Source organism: Heterodontus francisci, chromosome 16 (assembly GCF_036365525.1).
Source record: "Heterodontus francisci isolate sHetFra1 chromosome 16, sHetFra1.hap1, whole genome shotgun sequence".
Lineage (NCBI taxonomy): Eukaryota > Metazoa > Chordata > Chondrichthyes > Heterodontiformes > Heterodontidae > Heterodontus > Heterodontus francisci.
The window spans coordinates 66,914,784-66,938,038 of record NC_090386.1 but is presented as its reverse complement, the minus strand read 5'-3'; the positions used below and the strand labels follow the sequence as shown (position 1 = coordinate 66,938,038).

The window sequence follows — 23,255 nt, the reverse complement described above, 5'->3', positions numbered from 1 at the left end:
AGACTGTTCCATCACCTGTGCCCATTGTGTGCCAGCTGTTAATTGGCACATGATGGGTGCCATATGTTGAATGATAACTGTTAGAAAATGCAGCACTAGTTTACCTGTCATTGGTCAAAGCCTAATTGTTCAGGGAAATTAGAGTAACATTAAGTTTAAGTGCTTAACCTAAATCTTGAACGCCACGAGGAAATCATCACTGAATTCATGGCCGAATTTTGTCGGAGCGCCGGAGGTCATGACAAGGTTGGTGAGGACAGGGGAGGGGTTACCGCAGAGGCGGTCATTGCCGCCAGGTGTCCCTCCATGAGCCACAGAGTGCCCGATTAGGGGGGCCCCCCCCAAGGCCGCAGGGAAGCCGACAAGGCTCATCAGGTGGTCTCCCCACATGGCAAATGGTTCCCGCTGCCAGTAAAGTGCCAGTGGCAGTGGGAAGCAACCCTTAATTGGCCATTTAAGTGGTTCAATTGGCCTCTGGGCGGTTGGGCCACCCTCCACCTTCCCCATCACTTGTAAAAAGCCATGGCAGCGGGCACTCCACCCCCGTCTTCCCTCGCCATTTTATGGGTCCACTCCCGCCTCCCAGCTCATCCCTAGGCTGCTCGTAAAAGTCAGCCCGATGTGTGGCGAAAATGTCCATAGCTAAAATGTAATTATCTGAAGAAGCCCTAATCTGAAAGATTGATATATGATATATTTCCATAGGATGATTTCCTCATTGTGTTCAGGCTGGCTCATGATTAATGTTATCTGCAATCTCTGTGTAGATTATAGAATGGTCTGTACTGGATGCATCACATTAGTTTTACTTTCAGCTCACTAAAGAAGATAATGAAAGAGCAGCTTAATTGACTATGGGAACTATTCAACTTCCTAACATTAGTGGTCACCTGATTCATTGTAAAGCATCTTATGAAATATAAAGGCTTAAGATGTGCTGTGGAGAAAATAACTTGTCTCAAATCCATGGGATTAAAGTAAATAAAGGTTTATTCAAACACCGGCATAAGGGAGAAATGTCTGGTGAAACATCCAGAGGCTTCTCAATGAAACAGAGTCTGTAGTACAAATTTATAGAATACAATAACCATTACTCATTTGCCCACACTACCCCACTCCCCGACACATTCCAAAGCTGCAGCTTGATCAATAAACAGAAGTGTACTGTCTCACTAATCATCCCCCATGTCATCTCCTCCCCTTTCCTGAGGCTTGGTGTTTTCACAGTCTGTAATATCCTGTGCCTCCTGCAATCGCAGTCTCATCTCAAGGACACCATGTTTACACAGAGGTAAAGGCAATTAGACTTCTGAGTTGTACAGCTTCCCATAACCATTACCATGTAACCCATCATGCCTTGGTTCCCCACAACTACAGTGCTTCCATCTTCCTTCTAAGACTGTTAACGTATCCTAATGCTAAATAATATACTAATATTGTCCTACTGATCCCACTTCAAGATGCCTTCAGCTTACAGCTATTCTTTTAGAGCTGTTGGAATTTGTACTGTCAGCTATTTATTAGTTGGGATAAAAACAAGAAATGCTGGAAATACTCAGCAGGTCTGGCAGCATCTGTGGAGAGAGAAGCAGAGCTGCCAGACCTGCTGAGTATTTGCAGCATTTCTTGTTTTTATCTCAGATTTCCAGCAACCACAGTATTTTGCTTTTAATTTATTAGTTGGGGTTGGGGTTGGCGGGTAGTCCCTTTTAATTTTGCATTCTCAGAAACTACTCTGAAACCAATAGCTGAAGTTTGGTTTCCAGCCGGGGAGAATATGTTTACTGCTTGGCTGGAGCTTTAAATCCTGTTTCAGAGACAGCACTGTGCAGGCTTGGATACACATGGTTAGAGCTCTGCCCCAGTAGTTGAAAGAGAGAGAAAGGGAGAATCTTTGTTAAGCATTCAAATTAAGGTCAGATAGGTTTACCAAGGGCTGCATTTTACCGAGCCCCCGACGTCAGGCTCCATGACAGGGGGTTGGGGAAGGTGCCGGAAGATCGTTCCGACAGAGGCCCGCCATGGAGGCTGCGCCAGGAGGGCCCAGCCTGATCCTCCTGGCAGGGGCAAGGCTCCATGGCGGCACCCCCACTGCTGGGCGATCGGACCTCAATTTCCATATTGAAATCAATAAAATGAATTCATTTAAATATACTTACAGGCAATCTTACCGCGTCTTCAATTCCCTGTCTGCTGAAAGCAGGCGTGACACTGTTGGGGAGGGTGAGGGGAAGGGTTAAGATTTCCAGTGGGGGGGGGGTGGGGGGGGGAAGGGTAAATAAGCATCATCAGTATAGGTGATGATGGTGGGAAGGGGTGAACTTTCAACTTTGTACAGTCTTGGGAGGGGCGGGGAAGGTCAGAATTCAAACGTAGGTTTTCTGTGGGGGAAAAAGGACAAATACATAATGTAATTTTTATTGGGGGGGTTAGAAAGGGTGTTACAATTTTATTTTGTAAATTTTGGGGGGGGTTTCACTTTAAAAATTCAAATTTTCCAGCAGGACTGGCTGCCCTTTTAAAACGACACCAGTGATGGACAGCCCGCGCCCTCCTCATGATTCTGTGGGGAGGGGCCCACCCCAGCTATTTAAATGTGCCACCGGGCAGGACATCGCGGTGGCTCTTCAGCGTTTGAGCCTGCTGCTGATCTTGGTGGCATTCTCTTAAAATCCATCCCAAAATGTGGGTAGGTTTACAGAGTGTTAGGTGGGTCCAAGTGACTCCTGATCATTGTGTGTCACTGGACTAGTAACCCAGGGTATTGCTTTGGGGACATGGGGACATAGTCATACTCACGGAATCATACCTTACAGACAATGTCCCACACACTGCCATCACCATCCCCGGGTATGTCCTTTCCCACCGGCAAGACAGAGCCAGCAGAGGTAGCGGCACAGTCGTATACAGTCAGGAGGGAGTAGCCCTTGGAGTCCTCAACATCGACGCCGGACCCCATGAAGTCTCACGGCATCATGTCTGTATGACTCTATGGGCAAGGAAACCTCCTGCTAATTAACACCTACCGCCTTCCCTCAGCTGATGAACACCACTTGGAGGAAACACTGAGGGTGGCAAGGGCATAGAATGTACTCTGGGTGGGGGACTTCAATGTCCATCACCAAGAATGGCTCGGTAGCGCCACTACTGACCGAGCTGGCCGAGTCCTAAAGGACATACTGCTAGACTGGGTATGTGGCAGGTGGTGAGGGTTCCAATAAGAGGGAAAAACATACTTGATCTCATCCTCACCAATCTGCCTGCCGCAGATGCATCTGTCCATGACAGTACTGGTAGGAGTGACCAGCACACAGTCCTTGTGGCAAAGTCCCGCCTTCACATTGAGGATACCCTCCATCGTGCTGTGTGGCACTACCAGCGTGCTAAACGGGATAGATTTTGAACTGATCTAGCAATGCAAAACTGGGCATCCATGAGGCACTGTGGGCCATCAGCAGCAGCAGAATTGTACTCAACCACAATCTGTAACCTCATGGCCCGGCATATCCTCCACTCTACCATTACCATCAAGCCAGGAGAGCAAACTTGGTTCAATGAAGAGTGCAGGAGGGCATGCCAGGAGCAGCACCATGCATACCTCAAATGAAGTGTCAACCTGGTGAAGTTACAACACAGGACTACTTGCGTGCCAAACTGCGTAAGCAGCATGCAATAGACAGAGCTAAGCAATCCCACAACCAACGGATCAGATCTAAGCTCTTCAGTCCTGCCACATCCAGCCATGAATGGTGGTGGACAATTAAACAACTAATTGGAAGAGGTGGCTCCACAGATATCGCCATCCTCAATGATGGGGGAGCCCAGCACATCAGTGCGAAAGATAAGGCTGAAGCATTTGCAGCAATCTTCAGCCAGAAATGCCGAGTTGATGATTCATCTCGGCCTCCTCCTGAAGTCCCCAGGATCACAGATGCCAGATTTCAGCCAATTCGATTCACTCCACGTGATATCAAGAAACGACTGAAGGCACTGGATATTGCAAAGGCTATGGGCCCTGACAATATTCCGGCAATAGTACTGAAGAGCTGTGCTCCAGAACTTGTTGCGTCCCTAGCGAAACTGCTCCAGTACAGTTACAACAGTGGCATCTACCCTGCAATGTGGAAAATTGCCCAGGTATGTCCTGTCCACAAAAAGCAGGACAAGTCCAAGCCGGCTATTGCCGCCCCATCAGTCTACTCTCAATCATCAGTAAGGTGTCATCAACAGTGCTATCAAGCAGCACTTGCTTGGCAATAACCTGCTCAGTGACACTCAGTTTGGGTTCTGCCAGGGCCACTCAATCCCTGACCTCATTACAACCTTGGTTCAAACATGGCCAAAAGAGCTGAACTCAAGAGGTGAGAGTGACTGCACTTGACATCAAGGCAGCATTTGACGGAGTATGACATCAAGGAGCCCTAGCAAAACTGAAGTCAGTGGGAATCAGGGGGAAAATGCTCCACAGGTTGGAGTCATACCTAGCGCAAAGTAAGATGGTTGTGGTTGTTGGAGGTCAATCATCTCAGCTCCAGGACATCGCTGCAGGTGTTCCTCAGGGTAGTGTCCTAGGCCCAACCATCTTCAGCTGCTTCATCAATGACCTTCCTTCAATTATAAGGTCAGAAGTGGGGATGTTCGCTGATAATTGCATAATCTTCAGCACCATTCGCGACCCTTCAGAAACTGTAGCAGTTCATGCAGAAATGCAGCAAGACCTGGACAATATCCAGGCTTGGGCTGATAAGTGACAAGTAACATTCGTGCCACATAAGTGCCAGGCAATGACCATCTCCAACAAAGAGAATCTAACCATCTCCCTTTGGCATTCAATGGTATTACCATCGCTGAATCCTCCACTATCAACATCCTAGGGGCTACCATTGACCAAAAACTGAACTGAAGTAGCCATATAAATACTGTGGCTACAAGAGCAGATCAGAGGCTAGGAATCCAGTGGCGAGTAATTCACTTCCTGACTCCCCAGAGCCTGTCCACCATCTACAAGGCACAAGTCAGGAGTGTGATGGAATACTGTCCACTTGCCTGGATGGGTGCAGCTTCAACAACACTCAAGAAGCTTGACATCATCCAGGGCAAAGCAGCCCGCTTGATTGGCACCCCATACACTAACATTCACTTCCTCTACCACCAACGCACAGTGGCAGCAGTGTGTACCATCTACAAGACGCACTGCAGCAATGCACCAAGGTTCCTTAGGCAACACCTTCCAAACCCGCGACCTTCACCAACTAGAAGGACAAGGGCAGCAAATGCATGGGAACACCACCACCTGCAAGTTCCCCTCAAGTCACACACCATCAGACTTGGAACTATATCGCTGTTCCTTCACTGTTGCTGGGTCAAAATCCTGAAACTCCCTTCCTAACAGCACTGTGGGTGTACCTACCCCACATGGATAGCAGCGGTTCAAGAAGGCAGCTCACCACCACCACCTTCTCAAGGGCAATTAGGGATGGGCAATAAATGCTGGCCTAGCCAGCGATGCCCACATCCCTTGAATGAATAAAAAAAAACATTTCCTATTGGAATTCCAATGTTAAAATGTGCACACCTGGCACAACTCCTGTCATACCACAAGATCAGTTTTGTTCAACAAGTTACCCACCAGAGGCACCTGGAAAATTGGGAATTCGGATGTGGTGAATTTCATTAGCAGAGGTGCATTAACACACACTATGGGCCCAGCCAGCATTGTCACTAAATAGCTGCTGCCAAACTGTGGCCATGTTTTACAAGGGTTGTTCCAGGGATGAGGGATTTTAGCTACAGGTTAAGTTGGAGCAAAGGATATTGAGTGGAGATTTTGATAGAAGTGTACAAATTATGACAGGTTTAAATAAGATAGAGATACACAAACTGTTCCCATTAACTGATAGTATAAGGACTTGCGGACACAGATTTAAGATTTTGGGCAAGAGATGCAGGGGGGCATGTGAGGAAGACCTTTTTAAGCAGCAAGTGGTAATGACCTGGAACTCACTGCCTACGAGGATGGTGGAAGCAGAGACGATTTCAAAAGGAAGGTAGATGGGACATTGAAGGAAATAAACTTGCAGGACTACGGGGATAGAGTGCGGGAATAGGACTAACTGGAATGCTTAAAGGAGAGCCGGCACAGACTCGATGGGCCGAATGGCCTCCTTCTGGGCCGTAAATGACTCTATGGCTCTATATTCACACACTTCATCTTCAGTCAGAAGTACTGAGTGGATGATCCATGTTAGCTTGCTCCTGATGTCCTGAGCATCACAAGTATCAGTCTTCAGACAATTTCAATCACTCCATGTGATATCAAGAAATGGCTAATGCACTTGATACAGCAAAGGCTATGGGTCCTGAAAATATCCCAGCTGTGATGCTGAAGGCTCTAGAGCTATCTGTGCTTCTCGCCAAACTGTTCAGGTACAGCTACAACACTGGCATCTACCCAACAAAGTGGAAAATTGCCCAGGCATGTCCTCTCCACAAAAAGCAGAACAGATCCAATCAGACCAACTACCGCTTCAATTATCAGAAAAGTGATGGAAGGTGTCATCAATAATGCTATCAAGCAGCACTTACTCAACAATAACCTGTTCACTGATGTTCTGCCAGGACCATTTGCCTCAGACCTCATGACAGCCTTGATCCAAACATAAACAAAAGAGCTGAATTCCAGAGGTAAGATGAGAGTGGCTGTCCTTAACATAAAGCATTTGACTAAGCATGAGTAAAATTGAAGTCAATGTGATTTGGGGGTGGAAAACTTTCCACTGACTGGAGTCATACCTAGGACAAAGGAGGATGGTTGTAGTTGTTGGAGGCCAATTAACTCAGCCTCAGGACATTGCTGCAGAAGTTCCTCAGGATAGTGTCCTAGGCCCAACCATTTCATCTGCTTCATCAATGACTTTCCCTCCAACATAAGGTCAGAAGTGTGGGCATTCGTTGATAATTTCACAGTGTTCAGCTCCATTTGCAATTCCTCAGATAATGAAGCAGTCCGTGCCCGCATGCAGCAAGACATGGACAACATTCAGTCTTGGGCTGATAAGTGGCAGGTAATATTCATGCCACACTCTCCAGCAAGAGAGCATCCAGCCACCTCCTCATGACATTCCTATCATCAAATCCCCCATTATCAGTATCCTATGGGTTACCATTGACTAGAAACTTAAATGGACCAGCCACATACTTACTGTGGCTACAAGAACAGTTCAGAGGCTGCGGGTGACTGGTCTCCTGACCCCCCAAAGCTGAGATGCTCAAAGTGTATGCCAATTACATCCCAGTCAGTCGCCTCTTCCAACATCCAAGGGTGCCAGGAAAGGGCTGAGGCAGTCGAAGCAGCCAATGAAAAGGCCACCCTTCGGGGGGGGGGGGGGGGCACTGGTGTCACCTACATCCCCTCGTCCCTTCCAATTCAGGGACCATTTGTGCTGCAAAGCCCTGTGACAGAGGCCGCTCTTGCAATGACGCAGGTGTGGCAGCCTGTGGAGCAGCCCGCACGCGTACCTCCAAGATGAGGACAGAAGCCATGGGCATCTCAGCCGGAGGCAGAGACAAGGGAGCAGGCTGCCTTCACCTCATCCTCTGCCACGCCGTTGATCTCACTTAATGGATCAGCTGGGTGCTGTTGTTCTCATTTGTCTGCTCTTGTTTTCATTTCAATATAAATTGTTTGTGTGTTCAAACTGTTATGTGTGTTTTTGATGCTTCATGTCAAAAGGGAGTTTTGTTGGGTGGGTGGTGGGGCTGGGAGCCCTGGGATTGCTGTGTTTCCATGCTCTGTGATGTTGGAGAAAGTTGGCGATGGAAACCTCATTCTCCATGATCATGGTTGGCAGTGGGACTCCAGATATGGATCATTGCAGAATAATTGCTCTCTGTGCTGGAAGGTGAGTTTTTGGGTCATCTGTCATCAGGGCTCGGAGGTGATCAGGTGAAACGCTGCTAATGCCAGCCTGCTATTCACCCAGAAGTCTGGGACAGCATCGGCAGCCGTCCTCCAATGCCTAGTGCCAGCCTTCTCTGGTGTGATCCCTTCCTCCTCTTCTTCCTCCTCCTCTGAGTCCTCCTCTGGGGTGGAGTGGCATTCCAGGTCCTCCTTTTCAGGCATCTTCGTATTGTCATGTTGTGCAGGGTGAAGCAGCTGATCATGTACTGGCTCATACAGGAGGACATACCCGACAGGTCAAGGCAAAAGCAGCATCTTCACGATGTCAATAAAAGCAAAATACTGCGGATGCTGGAAATCTCTCTCCACAGATGCTGCCAGACCTGCTGAGTATTTCCAGCATTTCTTGTTTTTATTTCACAATGTCAATGGTCTGTTCAATACTGGTCTGTGTTAGTAGATGGCTCTGGTTGTAGCACCTCTCTCCATTGGTGTCTGGGTACTGGAAGGCCATCAGGAGCTATCGCTTTAGGGGATAACCCTAATTTCCCAGCGGCCACCCACAGAGTCTGGATGTTGGCCTGAAGAGGTGCGGCACCTTGGACTCTCACAGGATAAAGGAATCATGGCAACTGTCTGGGAACTGGGCACACACATACAAGATTCACTTCCTGTGGTAACAGACCAGCTGGACATTCAATAAGTGGTAGCCCTTTCTGTTCAGCAATCTAAATGGCTGCTCTGTCGGTGCCTTAATGGCTACATGGGTGCAATCGATGGCCCCCTGAACCTGAAGGAATGCATCGATGACAGCAAAGCCCAGAGCCCTCTGTGCATGCACAGGCCCATCTGTGTCAAAGTGGATGTAGTCCCCCACCCTCCTGAATATGGCATCTGTCACCTGCCTGATGGTGTGATGAGCTGCTGACTGCGAGATGCCACCCAGGTCAGCCGATGATCCCTGGAACAATCCGGTTGCATAAAAATTCAACACCGTGATGATTTTGAGGGCTGCAGGTAAGGGACTGCCATGGGGGCTGCGAGGCCTCAAGTCATTGTGGATCAGAGCACAAATTTCCATGACCATCTGTCTGGAAATGTGTAGCCTCCTATGGCACTGGCACTTTGCCATTTGCAGGGAGCTGATTCTTGGGCAGTAGACCCAATGTCTTGGGTAGCGCCTTCTTCCCCTTGCAGACCCTTGCTGTGCTCCTCTGGCTTCCTGCTATCAGGATGTTGCATCTGCTGAAGCTCATCCTGGCTGCTCTTTCCAATGTCAGAATAGCCTGTTCCCACCTGAACTCCCTCAGCTGGGGTTCATTCTTTCACCAGGCTTTCCCCTGCCAACCCCAGCTGCTCAAGCGATACAGCAGTCTGATGTCCCTCTCAGATTCCTACCACTCACCACTCACAAATGGAAGTCTTTCAACTCCAGTGATGGTTACTCTTTGGCACTGTTTGAACAGCTGATCTTTATTCTGCACTTCTAAAAATATTAACCAGCCCCCCACAGTGCTCCCAACTTCTACATCCTGTCGTGTTCCAGGCATCATGTTTTCCCCGTGCCCTCCTATTGAAAATTACAAATTGCTCCTGATAAGCCTTTCAACGAGCTCCTCAATGAGATCAACAACCAATTAATTGAAGGCGTGCAGGTTTCCAGTTCCCTCCCTCCCTTCCAGCGTCCCTTTAAAAATCGCTTCGCATTCCAGAGGCAGTGGGACCCAGTGCCACCCTCTGGGAATGATATTTTCAAATCGAGCATGTGTCTGCTCTCACCCCCACTGGCATTTGAAAATTCAGCCCGACTTCTTAAAGTGTGTTTTTTTTCTGGGAATTAATGCTAAATAATTTTAATTGTTATGTGAAATGCACCGAGGATTAAGCACTTAACATTGAAAGTTCTTCGCTCTAAAGTAACCGTTCCCTTTAATAATTCACTCATGACTGTCACTTGTATTCATTTTTGTTCACTGACTCCATTGTACATTTTGTACTTCTCACGAACACATCTGAACAGAATGAAAATTCAGACTTTTTATGGTTATACAGTGCCAGGAGCGTCCAGAGCTATAAATTTGCTATGAATTAATTCAGAATCAAATGATTCGCACAAAACCACAGTAACCTTTTCAGTAGCCATATGTGTTTGAAGTGCAAAATTGTGGAGTTGAATTCTAGAAGATATTAATGTCTTGCCATTGAATGACAATGATATTGTATTATTACTAGAACATATTTAACTCTTACAGAACATCGTAATAAAAAATGAGGGTAAATTGATACAAAACTTGGACTCATTGTGAACTTGATATGAAACTTGGAAGCATTGTGAACTGAGGAGGATAGTATAGAACTTCAAAAAGACACAGACAAGTTGCTGGAATGGGCAGACAGGTGGCAGTTGAAGTTCAATGCAGAGAAATGTGAAGTGATTTATTTTGGGAGGAAGAACATGGAGAGACAACATAAAATAAAGGGTACAATTCGAAAGTGGGTGCAGGAGCAGAGGGACCTAGGTGTATATGTGCGTAAGTCATTGACGGTGGCAGGACATGTTGAGAGAGCGGTTAATAAAGCATACAGTATCCTGGGCTTTGTTAATAGGGGCATAGAGTACAAGACCCCTTTCCTATCCTGAGTGGTGTGAAACAGGGCTGTGTTCTCTTACCTCCACTGTTTGGGATCTTCTTCTCCCTGATGCTCTCACATGCATTCAAGTCTTCAGAAGAAGGAATTTTCCTCCACACAAGATCAGATGGCAGATTGTTTAACCTTGCCATCTAAGAGTGAAGACCAAAGTACGGAAGGTCCTCATCAGGGAACTCCTCTTTGCTGACGATGCTGCATTAACATCCCACACAGAAGAGTGTCTGCAGAGACTCATCGACAGGATTGCGGCTGCCTGCAATGAATTTGACCTAACCATCAGCCTCAAGAAAACGAACATCATGGGACAGGATGTCAGAAATGCTCCATCCGTCAATATCAGCGACCATGCTCTGGAAGTGGTTCAAGAGTTCACCTACCTAGGCTCAACTATCACCAGTAATTTGTGTCTCGATGCAGAAATCAACAAGCGCATGGGAAAGGCGTCTGCTACTATATCCAGACTGGCCAAGAGAGTGTGGGAAAATGGCGCACTGACACAGAACACAAAAGTCCAAGTGTATCAAGCCTGTGTCCTTAGTACCTTGCTCTATGGCAGCGAGGCCTGGACAATGTATATCAGCCAAGAATGACATCTCAATTCATTCCATCTTCGCTGCCTCCGGAGAATCCTTGGCATCTGGTGGCAGGACCGTATCTCCAACGCAGAAGTCCTCGAGGCGGCCAACATCCCCATCATATACATCCTACTGAGCCAGTGGTGCTTGAGATGCCTTGGCCATGTGAGTCACCTGGAAGATGGCAGGATCCCCAAGGACACATTGTACAGCGAGCTCGTCACTGGTATCAGACCCACCGGTTATCCATGTCTCTGCTTTAAAGACGTCTGCAAACGCGTCATGAAGTCCTGTAACATTGATCACAAGTCATGGGAGTCAGTTGCCAGTGATCGCCAGAGCTGGCGGACAGCCATAAAGGCGGGGCTAAAGTGTGGTGAGTCGAAGAGACTTAGCTGTTGGCAGGAAAAAAGACAGAAGCGCAAGGGGAGAGCCAACTGTGTAACAGCCCCGACAACCAATTTTATCTGCAGCGCCTGTGGAAGAGCCTGTCACTCTAGAATTGGCCTTTATAGCCACTCCAGGCGCAGCTTCACAAATCACTGACCACCTCCAGGTGCTTACCCATTGTGTCTCGTGACAAGGAGGCCAAAGAAGAGAAGAAGAAAAAGAAGAAGAGTACAAGAGCAAGGAATTTATGTTGAACTTGTATAAGACACTAGTTCGGCCTCAGCTGGAGTATTGCGTCCAGTTCAGGGTGCCGCACTTTAGGAAAGAGGTGAGGGCATTGGAGAGAGTGCAGAAGAGATTCACGAGAATGGTTCCAGGGATGAGGAATTTCAGTTATGAAGATAGATTGGAGAAGTTAGGACTGTTTTCCATGGAGAAGAGAAGGCTGAGAGGTGATTTGATAGAGGTATTCAAAATCATGATGGATCTGGATGGAGTAGATAGAGAGAAACTGTTCCCACTCGTGAAAGGTGTGAGAACGAGAGGGCACAGATTTAAAGTATTTGGTAAGAGAAGCAAAAGTGACCTGAGGAAAAACTGCTTCACGCGGCGAGTGGTTAAGGTCTGGAATGCGCTGCCTGAGAGTGTAGTGGAGGCAGGTTCAACTGAAGCATTCAAAAGGGAATTAGACAGTTATATGAAAAGGAAGAATGTGCAGGGTTATGGGGAGAAGACGGGGGAATGGAACTGAGGGAATTGCTCTTTCAGAGAGCCGGTGCGGACATGATGGGCCGAATGTCCTCCTTCTGCACTGTAACAATTCTGCGATTCTGTGAAATTAATCTTCTCGGTATGGAGGCTCCTTATCATCTTACAGCTGCCAAGCCACCATCCCACCCCCACTGTGATCTTCTGGGTGGAGATTAATTAGGTATTCAATACAGACTCTCAGCACCATGTGAACCTCCCTCTGGGAGTTTGCCACTGTGCGGGAGGGATATCCTGTGCAACTGCAGTATTTTACTTGCTGCAGCTGCTTAAGAGAGTGGGTCAACAACTTAAAATGGAAAAGTTATGGAAACAAAGGCCACAAAATTTGATAGCCCCTGTAACCAGGCCTGAGACTCACAAAGAATGATTAACCTACGGTGGTGCTTCCGATGCAGGCCGCACACAAAAAGCCTGTTCATATAAATGATTACCAGCACTAAGCGTTTTGTTGAGCGACTGCATGCCTGAGCCCTGAGTGCATAATCATGACCACTTAAAGATAGCCTGCACTATTTAAAGCCAAAATGCACCTCTTAAAAAGGAGGTGCATTTTGGCTGCAGCAGGTACTGGAACTGGTTGCAGAAGAGAGTGCCAGAAAGAAGAACACTGAACAATGGCACAAGATGGTTGAGAGCAGGCTCCAAGATTTCCTGACATTGCAATGGAGGCTTTGGTCGAGCTGGTGCAGAGGAGGAGAGATGTCCTCTATCTGCAGGGGAGGCGGGGGACGTCAGGAGGCCCTACAGACAATTCTCAGAAGGCAGTGGGACCGGATAGCTATGGTGGTCAATGCCAGGAGTATAGCCCCAAGGACTTAGATGCAGTGCTGAAAGAAGTTCAATGACCTCACATGAGTGGTCAAGGTCAGTAAATATATCTTCAAATGCAAAATACCACAAACTGCCCCACTAGCCTCACGCACAGCTCAATGCACCACACCCACATCATTCACCTCCCAGCAATCTCTATCAATCATAAGCCTCATCTTGTTCTCACACAATTAGCACGGCGGCAAGCCTCACATCCACATCTCACAACTTGTACACACTGCCAGCTGTTCAACCAAGACAGCTACATCACCCAAGCACAGGGCACCACACTACTGACACACTTTCCTCTCTATTGCAGGACAAGATGATTCATACCTGGAGGCAGCAGGAGCTAAGCAGTGGGGGAGAGGTGTGTCTGCATGTGCTTAACCCACATGGAGGAGACAGTGGTTGCCACCATGGGAGCAGCCATGACGGAGGCCCTGGCCAGCAGCAGGGCTGAAACCATTGAAGATGATATCCTCATACCTGATCCTCCTTCTCAAATCCCACTTCCCCCTCATCCCACAATCTCTTCTGATTCACAAACTGCACATGGTGTATGCATGCACCTCCTGCTTTCCCCTCACCACAACCGTACCCTTGTGCCTTTCTCCTTTCAGATACCCAAGAACTGCAACCTGGCCAGGCAGTGATGGAGAAGAAGGAAGTGAAAGAGCAGGAAGACAGTGATAATGTTGAAACACTGCTACTTACTCTCACATTGTGCAGCACCTGGCCAGATACTGTCACTGCACATACTTTAGAGGGGAGCTCAGAGGCGGGATCTGCATGTGTTGAGACACTGGGCATGAATGGCTTGCAGCCAGGACAGGAGACAAGAGTAGTGGAGGTATCAGCTCACCAGAGGGAGAGGCCTCACATCTGCTGCAGATGACTCAGATGAATACTTCAATGGGACGGCCTGCAGAAATAGGCTGATGGGCATAAACACAGAAATACTTGGCGCATTGGCAGGCCTGACAGAAAGCCTGCTGTCACTGTCAAGAAGCATGAAGGAGTCTGGCCCCAATATGACACAGGGATTTGTGCAGAGCTTGGTATCTATCCTATCCAGCATGGAACTGGTGGCCAACACCATTAACACACTAGCGGAACAAATCATGATACAGCATCTAGTGGCCAAAGTCTCAGCTTCCAATGCACCACAAGCAGAAACTACCCAATGTCTGGCTGCTGTAGTGGAAGCTCACACTGAAGTCTTGCAAGATTTGCTTGCTATCATGCAAACTCAGACTGCTGCCATCATAGCTGCAGATACCAGTGTTCAAAAGGGCTTGCAGGCTCTCTTGGCAGTCCAACAATCTGTCCAGCAAAAGATTACTAGGATTGCTGAGGTGCCGCCCTGTTGGAGTAGCAGTCGCTCAGTAGTACATGACCCTGCTGTCCTCTCTCAGAATGACAGCAGTCATCCTCCCAACACTGCCACTTTGCTAGTGCCCTTGCTGCTATCCTTCAGCCAGCCAACCCAGACTGCTGCTGCCCAGCCTTCCAGGACCAGAGCTGCTTGAGATCTTCCTGCAAGGCCATCTGCAGTCCTCCTCACTGCCTTCCTCCAGCTATGGCTGCAGCCACTGGGGTAGCACTGCATAGCAGCACTAAGACAGGCAAAGGCATCTGCAAAATAAGCATTAAGGGAAGGCACAAGGGTTATTACTTGACTTTTGTAAGGAGTATTATTGGATGGTTTGATTGATAATGTTGGTTTGGAATGTTTGTTTTATGATGATTTTTATTTCAGCATTGTGACCAAGAGGATGCTATCATGGCCAGTATCAGAGGGAAAGTAAGGTGTAGGACAGTGTTGAATAGGGAACTGGGGTTGCGTTCATTGGTACCATAGTCGGATGAGTGATCACGGAGAACCTGTCCAGAAAGGGGATCTGTTGGTCACCCCATCCCTTTCTCTCCTCCTCCTGCTCTTTCCTTTCCTCCACTTCCTGCTCCTCCTTATCCTCAGCTGCTTGCTATATTCCTGGTGGCTATGTAAAAAGAAAAATACTGCTGTCTAATGATGCCAGCACCACTTTTCCCACTTCTCCTGGACCAGCCCAATAGGCACTGGCATCTGCTGCTGGCATGTACAGAACTCGAAGCACTAGAGAATGATTAGTAGATGCTGTAGCCAATGCTAAGATATGCTAACAGAACATTCCTCATGACTAAATTCAATGCCTCCAGTATATCAAGGTGTAGTTCACACCTTAAAATATCACTATGGCAAAATACATTCAATGTTTACTTTTCACACTGTTTAAAATATCAGCATAATATAAAGTTCTAATTAGGTAAATGCTTCTAAACCTCAAAATGACGGGTGGTGGTATTAACACTGATGCTTCTTTGTCTGTGGTTTTAATGCAGGGATTAACTAGCTTACTTGAAATGGATTAGCAGCTTCACTAAAATAAAGGGCAAAGGAATATTTATACAATCTTTTCAATTGTTAATATCACCAGTAGGTTCAAAGGGGAATTCAGTAATCTCTCACTGCTAACATGTTTGAAGGAAGCAGGGCCAGAGAATTGGTGTGGTAGTGAGGTAGCCCAATCTCTGGTTCATACTTCCTTCAATCATGGCTCTCCACTAGCAGTGTTGGATTGCTGAATTCACATTCTTGTGTATTCAGACTCCTATAAAGATCCAGGTTCTCAAATAGATGATTTGCTGGCAACAGGTTTGATCTCACACTGAAGTCATTATGACTTCATTATAACTATTTGTCAGCTTATAAAAGACATTTTGCTGTGGCAAGCCCAGTGTTGTTCATTACCTTCTTTTCCTTGGCAGATTTAGTTCTGTGACTTGCATTGGCATGAATTTCTTGATTGACATTGTTTACAGTTCTCCAGAGGCTCTGTGTTCTTATTTATCAACATCACCAGCTACAAGTCCAGAGTGCATTTATTTGGATACTAAAATTAACTCAGTCATCAGTGTCATGTGATTATGATATGGTTGTAAATATTGAACCATGCAACTGTTATGATGTGTTGCTTCATACAATGCATTTTATATGCTTGTAAAATGTTCAGCCATCAAGTGAACTAAAGTGCATCAGTAAATCCAAAAGAAGTTTTGTATGGTGTTACAAATAGATGCTCTAAAAGTGTTTAAGCAATATATTGCATTAGTGTCAGTTTAATGCAGTGCCCAACTGTTAAAATTGATTGGAAACAAGAGATTATTATTAACGAACATTCTCTAAGCACTGAAGTGTTTAGGCACATGTGGAGACTCAGGGTGGAACTTAGGCACAAGCTATGTCTAAAGCACTGATTTGAACTAAGTATCAGGCACCAACATTCTCCTACTGTTCAAATGAATATATCTGTGGACATAAATAGTAGGGGAGCTGATGGTGTCGTTTTCAAGACTAGTGCATCTTGAGACAGTACAAATTGGGCAATATTCGATTCTGCATTCATAAGGTGGGAGCTTTGTCCACTGTGAGTGCATATTAGAAATTCTGGCATACACTGCCTACATGGTCAGAAAATCATGGGCTGTGCACACCTGAATTTTCAATGAGTTTACCAACAGGTGAAGCCTCTCAACAGAAGCGTGGACTCAGAATCATAGAGTGCCTGCGCCGACCACCAAGCACCCATCCAAAACTAATCCCACTTCCCCGCACTTGGCATATCTACAGAGATGTTCTATTTTTGCTGCATTTCTACATTCCCTTGTAAAAGTATTGTCAATTGTAAATGGACCATCCTGTGTAACGGTGCATAGGACACTAATTTGTTTTGCTTTTTGAAAATGGATGCATTTCTGAAACAGAGATCAGAGCAGGTTTTTATTGGTCTTATCTGTACTGTGGTTAAAAATGGCAACACAAGGAGTGCAATTCTATAGGTTCCACTTCAGAACGACACAAAACCTATACTATAACTCTGGAATTGTTTAATGTGGAGTAAATGTGGCTGCAAATGGTTTGTGCTATCGAACATCAAAAGGCCAATTTGACGAATAGATGTAAAATTGTGTATAAGTGCAGTAGGTGGGGCTTCCCATCCAGAGTTCAGACTCTTGAAATTGTCTCTCAAAGCACTTTGGACACTTTTGAGAAATATGATAAAATATAATATATGAATCCAAGTTCATTATCAACAGTGGTTGGTAATGGTTTGACTCAGTTTTTTTTTCTCTTTTCCTTTTAGCTTGCTGCTTTGGAGAGACAGATCTTTGATTTCCTGGGATATCAGTGGGCCCCCATCCTAGCAAATTTCTTGCACATCATTGTTGTCATACTTGGTCTTTTTGGTACAATTCAATACAGACCTCGGTACATTGTGGTGGTAAGTAAGAACTTTCCAATTTTTCACTATCATGTTAACTCTAACCAGCCATTGTTATATAAATTAACAGCTCATACTGGGTAATAACATGCTTGATCCTAGTGTAATGTTCTAGTATATGAAATCATTCCTTATTCATGCATTAGTTTGGAATTCCTACTGCAGAGAAATCATCTTCCATGTTTCCACTGCAACAGGATGCCTTGCCTTTAGAAACACATACTGATATGCAGGTAACATGATTTTACAATCATTTTAACAGCTGGAAATTTTGTGCGGTGACCACTCAAATTCCTGATGTGTGTCCTCACTGATCAAGCGTCCATTCTTTTGCACCCCCTTCCCTCCATGACAGTGGTTGATGACAATTTATGACAATCTGATGGTTTCATGATCACCATTACTGAGACTAGCTTTTTCTTGCAGATTTACTTAATTAATTGAATTTAAATTCCACAGCTGTTGTGGTGGGATTTGAACTCCTGTCTCTGGATCATTAGTCTAGGCCTCTGGATTACCAAACAGTATGGTACCTTACCATTTTTCAAAGATTTCAGAAACCCTCATCCACCACTTCCTTGCCCTACCACCTCTTTCCCATCATTATCAGACCCCCAAAACATCACTCCCGGTACTCTTACACTACAACATCTCCTTCCCATCATTCTGAGACACCGAGGCATCAGTGCTAGTCTGCATAACCCTCCTCCTAGTATTCTAAAATCCCATGAGTGCCCACTCACTGCTCAGCCATAACTACATTTCCTACTATTTCCACACTTGGCAACCCCTCTGCTACCTTCTCAGTGCTTTCAGACACCAAAACCATTGTTCTCAGTGTTTCCCAACAACAAAAAATTCCTCTGTAGTATTCCTTTTATACTCTAAAAATTCCCCCTTCTATCACATTGCATGCTACATGCTATCTTCCACCTATATTGCACATTTCATGAACCACCACCATACTCCCCTCTACTCATTCCCCTCTCCCCCCCTACCCCCCTCCATTCAACATCCCCCTCCCGTCTCTCATTTCAATCCCCTCTCTCCCTTCCCCTCTTTCTGCCTTCCCTTCTCTCGCCCTCTGCCTTCTCCTCCCCTCTATCCCTCTTCCCCTCCGCCCTCATCCTCCACACTCCACTTTTGCAGCTAAACATGCTGCAGACCCCAAACTACCCATAATCAAAGTGAGGGGATGGCCAGCAAATACAATGGAGAACCGTATCTAATTTTACTTACCCTTATGCTGTACTAAAACAGAGGAGCAAGAGGAATATCTAGCAAATAAACTAGCAGAGTTTTTCTATTATTAAAAGTCCAAGATGATAGGTCCCTGAACCTTATTGAAGGACTCTGCTAAATTGGAAAAGATAAAGACTACAGATTGCTGTTGGTGTGCTGTTCAGTGTTTAGTGAGTTACTAAAGCTTTTTGAGAAAATTCCCATCTGTCTCTTAATCCTGGGATTGCTGTTTTTGGTTGCAATCTTCTACCCACACAATGGGTGCATCAGAATAATGACTGTGCAGAGCAGCTGTTAAATGACTTAAACAGATCAGGGATTTTCTGGATCATTTTACTGTTGAAAGAAGAGTGAGAGGGGGCTGGAGAGGATCACTAAAGGACTCCCTATTGTAGTGAACTTCTGATTTCAAACAGTTTTACAACCATTTATTTGGAGAAACCTTGGGCGGACCCTTCTCGGGGCAGGCTTGAAGGCAGGACCGGGAAGAAATTCATAAAACTTGCCATCAGATCAATGGTTGGACACGTTCCCACCTCCGTGCAATCTTCCTGGAGGTGGGTCATCACTGATAGAGGCTACCTGCCCAACAGCAGCAGGTGGCCAATTTGATATAAATAGCTCCACCTTTGTGGGCTGATTGGCAACTCCGTGAGAATCTTACTGGGATGGGACCTCCCCTACTAAGGGCCACGTCCGGCAGGTGCCTAGAGCGGCTTGCCATGGGCTGGCCCTGTGGCCCATGAGACCTCCTACATTCATCGCTGTCCCCTCCTCCCCCACCAGAGTTGCAGCCATCAGTGCATCACGGCTGCGGCCGCTGGCCATCCTGTTTTATTAAATTGAATATCTCTTCAGAGGACGTCTCAAGATGGAGGTGCCCTTGCGGTCCCAATCCTGCAGCGGCAGCGCCCACCTCTCCTGGTGGGACTACTGTTCTTCCAAGGCTGCAGGCGCTCTGATTGGGCCTGGAGCCTCAGGCACCCAGCTGCCATCATTTATTAGATGGTGGACCCAGAGCTGGCCTCTTGATTGGCTGCTTCCAGAAAGATCTCCCAGGCGGACTCACCAACAGCCAGAGCGGAATTAGGATCCGGAAGCTATCCCAACGCAGCACTTATACTCTAAGACCATAAGATTCTGCCCCTTTTCTGCATTCACAGAATATCATAGGATCATTGACTATTACAGCACAGAAGGAGGCTCTTTTGAAAAAGCTATCTAGTAGGTCATACCTGATGAACCTGATTGAATTTTTTGAAGAGGTGGCTAAAGTAGTGGACAGCGGAATGTCTATGGATATCATTTATATGGACTTCCAGAAGGCATTTGATAAAGTCCTTCGTAAGAGACTGTTAACTAAAGTTGAAGCTCATGGATTTGAAGGCAAATTTTTGACTAAGTTAGGAAATTGGCTCAGCGGCATGAGTCAGAGAGAAGAGATAATGGCCGGAATTTTACGCTGGGCAGTCGGGAGCCGGACTCCGATGTAAATGTCGGTGCCGATCCCACTCCCGCCCAGCCTGGGGATCCGTCCTGTATTTTACGGATCCCCAGGCTTCAATTGGCCCGAGGCGGGACTTCCACCCACTTGAGGGAGGAGGTCCCGCCTCAGTGAGCTGCCGGCCAATCAGCGGGCCGGCAGCTCTCAGTCTCAGCAGCGCCACCGGGAGCAATGGCCACTGCTGAGACTGCAGCCCAGCCAACGGAGGACGACGTAATGGAACCGGGACAGAAGGTAAGTTCGAGCAGCCTTACCAGGGGAATCGGTCATGCCCTGGTGAGGCTAGGGTGGTCGTTTGGGGGGATGGGGGCGTCTTGGATCCCGGGGTTGGGTTGGGAGGTGGGGGCAGCCCTCAATCGGGCACCCTGTGCCCGATTGCCAGGCCCCCCCCCCACCCCTGGGGTGCGGAAAGGCCGACAGCTATGGCTGGGTGGCCTTTCACGTCCCCGGCACATCCGCTTACCATGGGTAAAATACCCGTGGAGGCTGGCAAGGGCCCTTAAGTGGTTGTTAAGTGGCCACTTAAGGGTCTTGATTGGCCTTGGGCAGGCGGTCGGCTTCTCACCCCCTCCGCCTCCGTAAATTTGGTCGGAGGTGGAATTGGGGCGGTTAGGCCTCCTGGAGCCTGCCACTCAATTTTACGCCGCCCCCACGCCACCATCCGACCCGCTAGGGCAGCGTAAAATTCCGGCCACTGTTTTTAGACAAAGTAACATATTGTTAGACCATGACTTCCTATTTTTTGTCATTAAGAACCACTATGCCTCCTGCAATTTCATTGATAATCTTTACTATTATGGTATCAGCCTTGTCTCTTGCTTCTGAGTCAGGGGGTCTTAGGTTTAGGTTCCACTGTTAAGACTCAACAAAATCTAAGATGGCATTTTAGTGCAGTGCTGAGGGGGTGCTGCACTGTTGGAGGTGGTGTATACTAGTGAGGTGCTAATGCCCATCCACATTTTGACTGGTTCCTTTCACAAATACATTTTTTTCAGATTTAGCTCAATCATTTTCTCATTGTCAGAATCTTAAACCTGAATCTCACTCAAAAAATCCATGTTTGCAGAGATAGGGAGGAAGTTAGTAGAATTTGGATGTGGAGTTGAGTTTGAACCTCAAGCCTAAGGTGCCTTTCAGTAGGCTTCAAATAAATTGAATTAATTGATGGCTGCTACCTTTCCCTATGTTGTGGATATAAAAACATTTCAAACTAATGAAAATATCAGACACAACACTAAAGATCTTCATAAACTAATGGTTTCATGGCAAATAAGATAGAAAGTGTGGCTTCAAGATGAACATGCACTTAAATCAATGACAGCTTTCTGCACGAGTCCCAGTGTATGCTGTTTCACTAGAATGAACAGTCACAAAAGAGGAGAAAATGACAAACTTAATGATTAATTTCTGTCATAATGCATAAAATCAACACACTTTCTGACACATAATTCCTGACAACAATAACATCCTGTAAAGAAAGAACTCTCAGTTAAGTAGCCCCTATGCTATAATTTTCTAAATTACTGTGCTTATCACATTCTCGTGACATTTGAAACCACTTAACAACCAATAGATTACATTTGAAGGGCAGTTACTGTTCTGTGGGCAAACATGGTAACCAGTTGTGCATAACAATATGCCACAATCAACAAATTAGATAAATCATCAGTTTAATTTTTTTTTTTCTGGGTGGTGTTGATTGAGGGAGGAATGCTGGTCAGGACAGCAGGAGGAACCCTCTGCTTATCTTTATATCATGCCATGCGATTTTTTACATTTACCTGAGAGTAAGCTTGGTTTAACTTTGAATCTGAAGGATTGCACCTTTCACAATGCAGTGTCAGCCTAAATTGTGTGCCCAGCTCCACAGTGGGTTTTGAAACAGCAACTTTCTAATTCAGAGGCTGAGCCAAAGAAATACAAAACTGAGTTGGAAATTGTTAATGTTGAGAAGTGTAAAATAAGATTAGAGCAATATAGAAACCTACAGCATATGTTTTGCTCTCAATACAGTTGAGAAATACTGTGGTATTCATATGATCGTAGTACTGAGAAAAATAAAGTAGAAATAAGATTGTTACCCACATAGTAGTACACAGGTTAATTGTTTTGGTAAATATACAGAACGACTCATTTTATTGTCTTAAAATAAAGAATTTTAATAAACTCTCTTATATGCCTGAACCTTTTTTGGTATCATTATTTAATAGCTTTTTACTGTCAGGAAAACCCCCCACCTGCCAAGACTGAGGCACACATTATTTCACCACATGAACATTAAAACTTAAAATTGCAAGTCCTGACCGGAAGGACATTTGCCTAGTACCAGACAATGTTGAGACAATGGGGACCCAGTAGTTGCTTCTTTAATATACAGAAGTGGTCAAACCAGTTTTAGTCACATGACTAGCTGGCTGGAGTTTTTGAATTTGAACTCCCCACAAAGGGATTTGAGGTCAGACAAAGCCGTGTGCTTATGGAGTAAAGACCTCTCCTGGAACTGAGAATATCTCCTCTCCTGTCTGCCTGCTCATCTCTCAGGGAACTGAAACCATTGAAGACATGTAAACTCAGACATAGAAAAGGTTTCCTACCTGAACAAGGTTTAAGACGAATACTGGGCCCCAACGAAACACAAGACCATATCTTCAATCAAGGACCACAGCAAGCTTGAGAAACAGTAACAAGATATTGTCTCAAACTGTTCTACTTATCTTTTCTTCTGCTCTTTTCTGTCCCTATTTTTGCATGTTTATATTGCGTGTGCATGCTAGCATGAACACGTCATATATCTGTAGTCGTGTATCGTATTAGAGTTTAAGTTTAAGGTTTAATAAATTTCATCTTATTGCTTTAAACCAAAGAAAGCCTGTTTGTGCTCATTTCTTTGCCTTACAATTGGAAAGTTGTGAACAAGGATTCACAAAGGGGGAGCTCAAAACACAACGTGTTTCAAAATAAACCCTGTTAGAATAAGACCAGGTAAAGACAGCAGTAGACCCCTAGACATTGCTCACTTGGTCATAACATTACTTTCAGTTCCATGCTGAATCATTAATTATTAGCCCTGATGAATAGTGTTATTA

At 46.0% G+C, this 23,255-nt stretch overlaps 1 protein-coding gene across 6 annotated transcripts in view; it reads left to right on the top strand.

Moving 5' to 3' along the window:
• The window catches only part of LOC137378165 (sodium/potassium-transporting ATPase subunit beta-1-interacting protein 3-like), a 253,365-nt gene that overhangs the window by 88,343 nt on the left and 141,767 nt on the right, over positions 1 to 23,255 (top strand). For all 6 annotated transcript variants that reach the window (XM_068048306.1, XM_068048307.1, XM_068048311.1 and 3 more), the window contains exon 2: positions 17,286 to 17,423. In XM_068048306.1, the coding sequence (XP_067904407.1) occupies positions 17,286 to 17,423 (138 nt within the window). The remainder of the gene's footprint in view (positions 1 to 17,285; positions 17,424 to 23,255) is intronic.